The sequence below is a fragment of the Eurypyga helias genome, unplaced genomic scaffold, assembly GCF_000690775.1.
Source record: "Eurypyga helias isolate BGI_N326 unplaced genomic scaffold, ASM69077v1 scaffold24836, whole genome shotgun sequence".
Classification (NCBI taxonomy): Eukaryota; Metazoa; Chordata; class Aves; order Eurypygiformes; family Eurypygidae; genus Eurypyga; species Eurypyga helias.
The window spans coordinates 1-12,593 of record NW_010256342.1 but is presented as its reverse complement, the minus strand read 5'-3'; the positions used below and the strand labels follow the sequence as shown (position 1 = coordinate 12,593).

The window sequence follows — 12,593 nt, the reverse complement described above, 5'->3', positions numbered from 1 at the left end:
CCCTTCTGTGATAACAAGCTCGTGAGTCGGTGAGAGTATAACCCACATTAAATTGCCATTACCTCAGAGAAGAAAACTAACTTGCCATTTGTAACAGCTGTTATAATGAGCACAGGAGCGGTTGATACATTGTAGAGAAACAAAACTACTTTGCTCCGCAGTTCTGACTTCATATTTTACATTAATACAAGTTGCAGTATGAGTTTTGAACAGTAAACCAGAGTAGCAGCAGTTTTGTGGCGTAATTCCCATGCTTTTGCATGATACTTACAAGCTCTGATCCGGGGGCATACCACAGAGTATGCAACAAGTGCAGTAAAAACTCCAGTGAGACAGTTTGTCAGTCATCCAGCAAATCCTGAAATCCTGTTTTCTGTGTCTTCCATTTTGTGCCATGAAATATGGGTGAATTTTGGACAAAATGTGTGTAATACTTGAAGTTAAAGCTATTAAAATTAAAGAGAGCTATTAAAGGGGGCTTGAGGGGCTCACTGAGCCAGGGGAACCCAAGGAAGAGCAGAGAGACCTGCCAGGGGCCAGAAGCTCCCATGAGCCAGGCTGGCATGTCTTGTCTGTTCTAACTGTTGGAGATTTAAACACAGCAAAACCAAAAGCAAGTCAGTCAGTGAGGAATGAGTTAACTCTGAGAAACGTTTAGATTGAGTATTAGGAAAAATGTCTTCTCCAAAAGGGCTGTCAGGCATTGGAAGGGGCTGCCCAGGGAGGTGGTGGTGACTGCCACCAGCCCTGGAGGTATTTGAGACGTGGACGAGGTGGTGAAGGACATGGTTCATTAGTGGTGTTGGCAGTGTTAGCTTGGACTTGATGGTCTTAAAGATCTTTTCAAATCTAAAAGATTCTGTGATGATTCTGTTACCTTGGGTAAAAAAACAGGAGACATAATGCAATAGACATTATTTCAGGACAGTAAAAAGACCATTATCATAGGAAGTGTTTGTAGTTACACTTTTAAAATAATGTGACCTCATTTTTTGTGTCTTTTTTTTTTTTGCCAGTATCTCCTAATCAGCTAAAATGGTTTTAAAAAAGAAGAAGGAAATCCAGGTAGATGCATTCTTTCTTCGGCAGCAGCAGCTTGAAAAACTTCAGAGTAAGTGGGGTGTTTATTTCTGAAGGAATGTTGGTAGTTTCTTTTTCTCTTAGTGAAATGTGTTTGAGTAGGTACTGAAATTGATTTGTTTGGGTTTTTCTTTTTATGTTTTATTTCTTGGGTTTTTGTTTTGTGGGTTTTAGGTGGTGTTTGCTGTTTTGTGGTTTGTTTTTATTTTGACTTCTTACCTCGGCAGGGTTAAAAGAATCCTTCAGAGCGCCATGTCTTTGGTTTGAAAGCTCTTTGCTCCGTCTTATTGTTGGGATGAAGACAGTAGGATGTCCTACTTGTGATCCCACTTGTAGGCCTGTAATTCAGTGCTACCTGAAGTACCAGCTTTAATATGTGGGATAACAGGGAATTTCAAAGAATCACAGACTGGTTGAGGTTGGGAGGTATCTTTGGAGATCTTTTGGGTGTATTTTTCCAGTCTTTGTGTTTTCTGTAGTTAACTTGATTCGAAGATACTGTTCAAATGCTCTTTTGTAGGCTTGGGGTTTTTTTTGTTGTTGTGTTGCTGTTGCTGTTTGATAAGAGAAATTTCCAGTGATCTTTACTTTAAAAAGACCCTACAAAACCAAGTAATACAAGATGTGTGTAGCGAAGTCACTATGAGATGCTCCGTGCCTTCTGGTCAGCACTGGTGAAGCCACACCTGGAGTGCTGCATCCGGTTATGGGCTCCCCAGGACGAGATATGCAAATACTGGAGAGTCCAGCGAAGGGCCACTAAGACCCTGGAGTATCCCTCCTGTGATGAAAGGCTGAGAGAACTGGGACTTTTTAGCCGGGTGAAGAGAAGGCTCAGGGGGATCATACCAGTGTGTAAAAAATACCTGAAAGGAGGGCGTAAAGAAGACAGAGCCCGGCTTGTTTCCATGTTGAGCAGTGATGGGACAGGAGGTGATGGACACAAACTGGAACACAAGAGGGTCCCATTAAAACTTCTATTATTTTTTATTTTCTATTTGTTAGGAAAAAAACCAAAAGGTGTTGGTTGTAAGGTGACTTAAGGGATTGTGGCACCAGTAGGTTTACTGGAAGAGGAAAAGTAAGGATTAAGTAGTGATTTCTTAATATGAATGATGATGATGTTTATACTGCTTATTGTAATTCCTTTCTAAAAAGAAATTCTTCTTCCAAATGTAGGGTTTTCAAAGGCTGATGAGCAAAACTTGGCATCTCTGCTTCTGCACTGCGCACAGCTGAGGAATGGCATCCAGCAGATCCAGTGTATTAAACAAGTGAGGCTTCACTGTTGTTAGTGTGGGTTTTGGTAACTGGCAGTGCATTGTTCACCATTAAGGGGGAATACAATTCCAAAATAAGCTCTATGAAGTTTTAAATATTCCTGGAAACAGGTAAAAGCAGCTGTTACTGTGGCACATGCTTTAGGTAGAAATGTAGTTCTGGTACTTAAATTAGCAAGGGCTACAGTTACTGAAAATAATGGAAGATGGGAATTGATACCAAGTTCCCTATTTTCTATGTATGTATCAGAGCATGTATGCATTTTCTATGAAGATATTTTGGCCTCAGAGATGTTCTTGGAATGTTATTCGACACCTGAAACTCAACAGGATATGGTAAAGAGAGGACAGTTTTTTGCACCATATACTTACTTGGATGAGGGGGAGTTCTGCCTCTGTTAATGATGAGGGTATATCCAGAGTTTTTGTTGATTGTGTATTCTCTTGGTTATAGATTATGCCATTGGTAAAGAAGATGGATCAAAACTCTGCATGTGATCCCATGGTTAAAGCTTGTTTGGATATTTTGGGGCAGATATATTTTTCACTGGGTACCAAGAACCCCTTGAAAAAAGTATTGGCAAGGTAAAAAATTGAAATGCTCTCCTTACCTAGAGGTTAGTAGTTTGTCATGCACTACAAACTGATGTAGTTTAGTTACTGAAAATCTCTGCTACTCATAGGTGAATATGTACTGTTTTTCTTTCTTGCTTAATTAAATACCTTAATTACAAATAATACAATATATTACTGGATAAATAACTGCAAAGTGAAGTATCTTTTGATCTGTTTCATTAGTAGAAAGACAGCATGGTGTGTAATTAGTACTTTGAATTTTAAAATCCAGTATTAGAGTAGAAATTTAAAATACTTGTGTTAAAAAAAACCCTAAAATCTCAACTTTGACAATGTAAAGAGAAGGCTGTTCAGAGGAATCATAACTATGCTGTGGTATCTTGTGCCTATTTTTATTGCAATTAAATTTTTCTGTTGCAGAATTACTGTTGTATTTCTTCAGTGAACAGCCTTAACACTTTTCAGATCCAGTGCTTAGGTGTCTTCCTTTCTGTGTCCGAAAACATTTGTCTTACTGAGAGAAGCAGGGCTTCCATCATGTATTTGGTTGTATGCCAGAACTTTACACCCCTTTGATGGGTTTTCTAGCAGCAAAATTAGAATGTGTGTGTTTATTTTAAAACAGATTAGGTTTTCATGCCAGGAGTGACGTCTACTACTGGAGTTTTAGCTGGTATTGACTTTAGTCAGGTGGATATTTCACACCTCAGCGTGGGCTAACTGACGGTGCTCTTTCTTACTGTTGCAGTTCACTAAACAGTCTTCCTGAACAGTTTATGATGTCAGCTGTACAAAGCTTTGTATCCTGCCTTCGGGAAGAATTGAAAACCACAGACGTGTATTTGTACAGGAAAGTACTGGATAACCTTGCTTCCTGTATGGAAGACTTCAGCTTAGGTACGGTGATATTGGCTGTTTTGTCTTCTGTTTTAACTTGCTCCCCTTCGGTTTGCATCTCGCTGCAGCACCTAATAGTAATGTTTGTCTTTATCTATGCAAAATAGATAGTATTGGTTAGTATTCAGTACTTAAAATGTATTTTCTTTCCTCTAGGTAGAGCAAGTGTTAAGAACCTATATGAAGAAGGTAAAGTTATATTTATAGTAAAAAAAGTTTCACTGTAGATTACTGGGGGCAGGGTTGTGTGTGGAGAAGTAACATGAGGTAGGCATAAAGATTTATCAGATCTGATTTCCTCCTGGTTAATTTGTAATAATTAGTACCTTCACACGGTATTTTTTGGGGCAAAGACTTTCCCTTAATTTGTACCCTTAATTTCTAGGGGTCAATCTTGCTTTGTTGAGCAGCCCTAGATAGAAACCTGAAAAGGTACTAGTGAATGAGTCCTAAAGGGCTGGGGGAGTTGATGCTACTTTACGTGACATAATCTCTGTCCTGTGCCTCGTGATGAGGTTGGCTGTGGTAACACTGGGCTGTTAGCAGCCAGTTTTGACTATAGCAAGTCCAGGGCTTCTGTGGCAAGAATTCTGTGTTGGGTATGATGTGTATGTGTGATTGCTTTGCTGGAATTTTTCTGTTCTGTTTCTCTTTTAAATAAATTGATACCATAATTATTTTCACTAGTTCTTCAGTTTCTGCAGAAGTCACTCCTTGACATACAGGAAGAAAACAGGCAAGTGAATTCAGTATAAACTGTATTTTATCTGTTTTCATTTCACTCATGCAAGATAATCTCGTATGGTTTGGAATATCACTTTGATAGCCATGCATTGATGAAAGATGGGAATGTCATTTTACAATTATACATATTTTAAATTTAGAAAAGCTGCTGATTAGTTTTGTTTCTTTTTTGAAACATGATGATATAAAATAAGAGAGGAAAGGAAGAAAACTAAAGGTGGTAATATTTAAGGCACTCATGCTGCGTTAGAGCTAGTACTTTTAAGGGAGGCCTTTGAGTTGTGGTTTTGCTATCTAAATTCGTGAGTGAACACTGTAAATAATAGATACACTTATTGAAATTCAAGTAGAGTAAAACTCTTCCACTTTCCATGAGTGTTTAATTCAGTACTGATACTCTGTTTAGTCTGTCACAACAGTCATCATGTAATATCTTGCTGTTTTCCAGCATTGCATGAAGTGAAGCCTCTTCCCTGCGGTATCTCACTGTATACTCAGAGCAGAAGGGTGCTTAATGGAGTGTTTTGTGCATCAAAAGTTTACATGTTGTCTGTCTTCATGTTAGAATAAAGTAAAATCGTAGAAATACGTGTTGCGCATGGAGGAACTGCTTGACAAATGAGAAGGGAGCAGTGCTGTGTTGAGTTGGTCTTTTTGAAAAGTTTCTGGAAAAGTTCAGCTCTGCTCAGACAAAACCAAACAAGTGAAAGTTTATCAGAGAAACTGCAGTAGGATTTGTCGTGATGTTTGTTAACTTTGTTATAAAACACCACTCTTGAGTCTGCTTCTTGTTTTCCTCTAGTTACCATTAATCCTATCTGAAGTTGGCAGAATGGTGTTTTCTGGGGATGGTGAAGAATGTTTTTAATTTCATTTTTGTGTGTATGTCTTTTCCCCCTCCTCCCAGAAAGAATAATGGAAATCGTATTGTTCAGACCCAGCTGATGCACGATTTACTGGTAGCCATTAAGGTTTCAATGATGCTTGTACAGAAGTTACAAGAAAATATCCAGGGAAGTCTTTGGAAACACCATGAGTCTTCTTTTGTTTGGCAAAGCATGTGTAGTTTACTGAAAAGCTCCACAAACTTCCTAGTGGATGGTAGGTTTAGTAACACTCCAACCCAGATATTTTTATTGATTTGGTCTTGTTGTCTTTGTAGTAAACACAACTTGTATGTATAAAAAATTACTTTGCCTTGAGTGGAAATGGAACTGCTGAGACTAATGGGAGTGGGGGCAGTAGTAGGTCTGTGTAGTAAGAGCTGTGGTTCGTAGATCATAACTTTGGAGTTTACAGTTTAACAGTTTGTATATCTGTATGAATTACGCTGTCACAGCTGTTTATGGGGGTGCACTGTAACTAAATGTGTTTACTTTCTATGCAGATGTTTTTGTACAGTGGAATTTAATATAAATGTCAGTAGGCTCTGCCACAGTCATCCTTCTTTTACTGGGCAGTTCTATATTTTTTATCTGTTAAAAAGTAGTAATAGTTTCCTGTTATATTAGAGTATAAATGCATTGAAACTTGCAATCCAGACGGACACTGCGGATTTGTGACTATACACCTATAATTAGTCTATGAAAATTTGATACCACCTTTGTAATTTCCATACATAGGCATAGCACACAATGTTTGCTGCACTCTGTAAAGTATCTTTCTCTGCCTTGTAGAAACTCTTCTGCAAACTGTGCAGACTACCTCAGGGCTGGCCGTTATTCTCTTTGTTAAAGCTATGTATGAGCCAGTTGAAGAATTACCTTCCTTGGTAAGTGTTTTTCTTCACTGAACACAGTGAAATGTCATGTTGTTAGGCTGTGCCACCGGTGTTGTTCAGAGGCTTTGCTGATACAGGTAGCGGGACCAGCCAACCTCTGTGTCAGTCTTTGTCTGTAGTGTAAATTCTTTATTCTGTCCTTGCTGTATGAAATGATAGAACAGGGTTTTGAATTGTGAAGAACAATGTAGAAGAAATCTCTTCTGATCTTGTAAGAGTTGCACACAGAATAGCTTTGCTCCTGTGCTGAGGTCCTGTAACGGTGTTATTTTGCTATTATAGGTCAGTGACTTGCTTCTTGGGTCGACGAAACACACCGGTGTGCCGGCGTGGTTTGTGAGTAACTGTGGGGCTCTGTGTACAGAAGAGCTCCCTGACTCAGTCCTGCTCTTTCTTTGCCATGGAGCACTGGCTATGCTGGAATGGAAGAATGGCAGCATGGGGGAAAATGGAGAGAAACTGTTATTGGATATCGTATCAGTCTTGCTGTCTTTGAGTTCAGAGTAAGCCTGTGTTTTGATTTGTACCATTTCATGTTTGGGGGGTCTTTTTACTTGTATTTTTGCACGGCTCATGTGCGCCTGGTGGAATATATCTGTGATGCTTTTGGTGGAATTACATTAGTTTTTGTCACAGGTCGTGTTGTCTTTAAATATATTCAGGGTAACTCCATAAAACATGCCTTCATATTGCATAGGCAGTTCTAAGTTACAGTTTTCTCTTGCATGCTAGAATGAAATGCTGCTTTTCCAGCCTAAGTGGGATTAGTGTACCGAGTACTTGGTGTTAAGGTATGGCAGCATTTGTTGTTATGTTAGACAGATAACCTTTAGTTTCAGGACGTCACCTCCTATGTACAGAAGAAAATAAAGTGTGCCAATGAATGGAATAGCTGAAGTAAGAGGAGTTTAAATTTCTTTCTGGTTGCAAGCATTGATTGGTTGCATCTGGTGAACTGTCGGAACTACTGGATTAGGAATCATAGAATCACAGAATGGTTTGGGTTGGAAGGGACCTTAAAGGTCATCTAGTTCCAACCCCCCTGCCATGGGCAGGGACACCTTCCACTAGACCAGGTTGCTCAAAGCCTCATCCACCATGGCCTTGAACGCTCCCAGGGATGGGGCATCCACAGCTTCTCTGGGCAACCTGTTCCAGTGCCTCATCACCCTCTCTGGGAATAACTTCTTCCTGATATCCAATCTAAACCTCCCCACTTTCAATTTAAGCCAGTTCCCCCTTGTCCTGTCACTACAGACCCTTGTAAAAAGTCTCCCCCAGCTTCCTTGTCGCCCCCTTCAGGTACTGGAAGGTGCTGTAAGGTCTCCAATTTCCAATAAGGAAATTAAAACGTGTATTCAGTTCGACCTGTGTTCCAGCCTTGGGGTCAGTTTTGTGGTTTTCTAGTACTCGGCTTTTATGGTTTTATATGGCAATGGTAAGTTTTCCTTACCATTGAAGCATGCAGTAGTGCAATGTTGGTCAGATACTAGCATGTGGATATTAATCTTTAATTTTTGTTATTAAAAAGCAAGTGCCGTGGCTTGTCAGGTTTCTTTTCTCCGTGTATGTGTGGCTTTCACAGTGACCAGTTAACAACAGGTAGGTGACTGAGCATACAATTGGCAACATGGAATTCATCACCTCCTTTTTGTGTTAGTTCCCTTTTCTTCAGTGAATGATTAGTGTCCACTTTCCCATTTAGTGTGATGTAAACAAATGTGATGAATAATTCTTCTGAAATATTTTTTTTAAAGAAATGCAAATAATATTTAATTTTTTTAAATTCTTTTTTTTAAAAGGTTAAAAGAATCCAGTATGGCAACATCTTTATCTAGAATCCTTGCTATTTGGACTAACTCGGCACTAGCTGCCCTGGTTTCAGGCTCCCCAAGTTTAAAAATCAAACTTAATGGGAACTCGGATGCAATTGGGAAGCTGCTGGAATACATTTATACACACTGGGAGCACCCTCTGGATGCTGTTAGACACCAAACCAAGCTGATATTCAAGAATCTTCTTGGGATACACCGAACCACCATCACTGACCCCAATGAAAAGTCAGACCCGTTCTTTGCAAGGCTGACAAAGCGATTACTGAGCTTGGAGTGGCACGTGAAAGGGAAATACGCTTCTCTTGGCTGTCTCGTGGAGTGTGTGGGCACTGAAAACATACTGCAGTTGGACGGAACAATTCCAGCACAGATCTTGGATGTGATGAACGATCAGTCTCTTGCACCCTATGCCAGTGATCTTTTGGAAACCATGTTTACGAATCACAAGGCCCGATTTACTTCGAGTTCTCAAGAAAGCGCCTGGATTGACCAGTGGCATGACATCTGGGTTTCTCCCCTTCTTGTAATACTGTGTGAAGGGAACCAAGACCAGACTACTTACATAATAGATTACTATTTACCAAGATTGCTCCGATGTAGCCCTGAGAGTCTGAGCTATATGATCAGGATTCTTCAGACTTCTGCAGATGCTAATCTCGGTAAGAAAATAAATATTGTATTTGTAACTGTGAGTGTTAAAAAAAATCATAGAAATATGATTTCTGATCTGTTATTCTTGTTGGATTTTTTTTTCTCCCAAATTCTAAATGGTTATTATTGTTGTTAGTATTTCAAGGTGGAATTCATAGTAATCATGTGTGACTTCATGCCATGAGCAAAATAATTGGTATTCTAAGTGTGGGTGCCTTGTTCTCTTCATGTGTCAAGATTTGTTACACACTGGTATTTTTTTTTCCACTATTTTTCCTGTTCTACCATAATTTCTTACTCGGGCATGTCCAATAACAGGGCTTTACCGATTGCAAATATGTGGATACAGGATTTAATGATTTTCTTGTCGTTTTTGACATAATTGAATGTTATTCCAAAATAATGGCTCGTGAGGCGTCACAAGACCCTTTTTTTCCACAGGACATGTTAAAGAAGCAGCTTTTTGGGAGCCAGGCAATTTAGAACTAGTTGAATCTATGGCAAACTGTCTTTTGGGGTTTATGGGGTAGAAAAGGAAAGGGGAGGTTAAGGGTCACGTGTTGGAAGTACGGGGAGTTTCTGGCAAGCATCTTGACTAGTACATTGTTTGTTGTGTTAATCAAACTATTAATTATTAGTGATTTTTGTTTTCTGTAGGCTCTTGCAGGACTAGAGGAGCTCTTGGAGCACTGATGGCATGCCTGAGAACAGCCCGGGCTCATGGACACCTGGAACTTTCAAATATCATGAGCAGTGGTCTTGTTTCCACAGAATGTATAAAACAGGGTCTAGTTCATCAGCACAATCAGGTAGAGGGACACCCTTTCTTTGTTTCTTTACATTAGAATAATTGCTTCATTCCTAAATGCTGTGCTGTCATTGTTTTAAACCAGAGGTAATATCTAACTCTTCTGTGGTTAACATCTTTCTAAACATTTTTCAGGTTTGCATTGATGCTTTAGGTTTGCTGTGTGAAACCCACCGTAGCACGGAAATTGTGTCTGTGGAAGAAATGCAACTAATTCAGTTTTTCATGATGTACAACTTGAACAGCCAGTCTCCCTCAGTGAGGCAACAGATATGTTCTTTACTGAGAAAGGTAAGTTAAAACTATAAACAATTCTTACTTCATTAGTTATGTAGCATTTAAAAAGCTGATTCTGAGTATGTTAGGAAGTTGCTCATCTAAAAGAGCAGGAGCTCTTTCTAAGCTCTTTTCAGCTCTTTCTGAGACCAGGACTGTGTTGTGTGTGTTGTGCAACTGAATGATAAGTCATGGCAAGCAAGGATGGCTTAAACAAAAAATGAAGCGATAGGCACTGTAACTTGATCACCAGTGGTAGTGTTACTTAGCCCGTCGGCATATGCATCCTTCAGCAGTAGCAAAGCAATCTGCCACAGAGCTGCCCTTGCTGTGGACTAAGAGTGTGCTTACATAGACTTACCAGACCTCAGGGTAATTCACAGTCACCTGATCAGCCTCAGCAACCTGACTCGGAACACAAAGTAGAGGAGAGTGAAGGGAACGGCACGACATAGGGCTGTGCTGTTACAGTCTGCAGGGACCGAGTGTGTCAGTATGGGGGAAGTTGCCATGGTCATGTATGGGGGATCATGGTAGAAAAGTACGGATAAAATGAGGAAAGCGTGTGTGCATGAAGAACGTTTTGGGAGATGTTGATGGCAAAAGAAAGCAGTGTGGAAGGAGAAGATAGTTAATTAGAGATGGGGGAAAAATGAGGGAATAGGTTTGGCAGAAGCAGAAGAGCAGAAGTCTGTGTCTTTCCATTCTTGTCTGGTGCGGACCGAGGAGTATGAGACGGAAAAATTGTGTGTGTGGGGATGTAATAAGAAAGGAAATATTACTAGTGGGTAATAAAAGAGCTGAGGAAGCACTCCTGATGTGAGTCAAACTCTGTAAGAGACACTGAAACTATAAAAATCATGCATTAATTGATTTTTTTAATCTTTTTAGAGGTTCTTGTAGGGAGGTGGGAGGAGAAGACTAGGGATGAGTTTAAGGAGGAAGATGGGAGAAGGTGTTGGAGGTGCAGAGAGCGGGGAAGAAGGTTGATCCAAGAGAAATGAGGAGCAAAAAACTTTGGAGAGAGATGGATCTGTTCTATGCTACACTGTTTGCAAGGCTTTTGAAAATTACAAGCAGTGCAATCTGGAAATTAAGCTGAAAATGTCCCTTTCCCTTATTTATCTGTCAATGACTTTGCCTTACCTTTGTTTTCATTTGTTTGTAAAAGTTATTTTGTAGGATACAAGAAAGTTCCCAGGTGCTTTATAAATTGGAGCACAATAAAACCAAGCTGGACTTACTTGAAATCTCAACTGAAAGGCATCCTTTGGGGATTTTGCAGCAATATAAAGTAAGTTAGAGTGCTAGAGATACAGATGGTAAGAGGCGGGATAGCATTTCCTGAAAGACAGGGAATTGTTCTAACACCTCTGGCTAAGTTAGGCTGTGTCCGTGTTAGGAAACGGTGCCCTGCAGGAGGAAGAATCCTGTACAGCAAAACAGTGCTGAGGACCTTGTCTGCTCTGTACACGCCTATGCAAGTTAATTTCGACTCAGATGTACCGTTTCTCGTGAACGGAGTGCCCATGAGTACGTGGAGGATATCATTAAGTTTAATTTTGCCTGCAAGCAATCAAGTTTGTTTTCTGAGGGAGTGCTCCATGGTGTGAACTGGAACAGCACTAAGTGGGGAATGACTGGAGGGGCACCCCCAGCCTGAACTAAAGATTTCAGGTAAATGTCCTGTCACTGCTGGCAGTTTAGGGCCAAGTTTTAAAACTGCGCATTACTTGGGCTTGAAGCAGAAATCCCTTGAGCTCCAGCCTTTTTCTGTCTCTTCAGAATGATCAGTCAGTGAATGAATGACAGAGTTTCAGCACAAAGATTTAAGTATGAAGACTTCTTTTGTCTTTGTCCTTTTTCATATCTGAAGGCTGACATAATCAGTTTGTGTTAAACTGTTTCTTGTGTGGAATTCCGCTTTTCTTGTTCAACTCCTTTTCAAGGTTTTGATAACAATGGCCATCTTTTTCTGGGAGTGGGGAAGGGAAACTTTTTTTTTTTAAACCCCAACAACTGTCCAGCCTTCATTGTACTCTGTAAAACAAGAAATTTGTCAGTGCTGCTAAGATATGCCTCCCGTTCCTCCAAAATTAACTGGAAGATCATAATTTTGTGGGTAACATGTAAAGCAGAATGTCCTGAATTCAGTTACTTAGACTTTTGTTTGTAGGGCAGCAAGCAAACTGTCTTAAAATCTCTTTTGTGGTTTTTCAGGATTTCCTGTCATCTGTATGTGACAGACTTTTCGAGGCACTGTTTCCTGGGTCATCACATCCAACCAGATTTTCTGCACTAACTATTTTAAGATCAATCGCAGAAATATTTTCTGTTCAAAAAGGTGAGAAATCTAGTTTGCAGGCTGCACGAATGGGAGGTGTTGAAGAAAATTCTTTTATGCCAGCTATTTAATTTATGTCAAAGCAAAATGGTTTTCTTAGTCCTTCAGACCTTAGGCATTTCCTGTGTTGCTTTAATTGGATAGTTCATGATGTTGTGCTGCTGTTATTTTAAATTTTCTTCACAAAGTTATGACAGGCACAATTAAAGAAATATGAGTCGGAGTGTTTCTGGTCATGCTAAATCTTGTGTGTGGCTAAAACGGCCAACATAAGAATATGTTTCCAGTCTTATGACTTCTTATGGAGTTCAACAAGGCCAAG

General features: G+C 39.8%; 1 protein-coding gene across 1 annotated transcript; it reads left to right on the top strand.

The window, feature by feature from the left end:
• Positions 1 to 1,035: 1,035 nt before the first annotated feature.
• Positions 1,036 to 12,342, top strand: THADA (thyroid adenoma associated). Its single transcript, XM_010153644.1, has 14 exons — positions 1,036 to 1,111; positions 2,260 to 2,354; positions 2,815 to 2,945; positions 3,685 to 3,833; positions 3,990 to 4,022; positions 4,521 to 4,573; positions 5,489 to 5,678; positions 6,254 to 6,348; positions 6,640 to 6,860; positions 8,160 to 8,851; positions 9,501 to 9,652; positions 9,787 to 9,942; positions 11,099 to 11,221; positions 12,148 to 12,342. Exons 1-14 carry the CDS (start codon positions 1,036 to 1,038, stop codon positions 12,340 to 12,342), a joined length of 2,361 nt encoding a protein of 786 aa, XP_010151946.1.
• Positions 12,343 to 12,593: the final 251 nt, after the last annotated feature.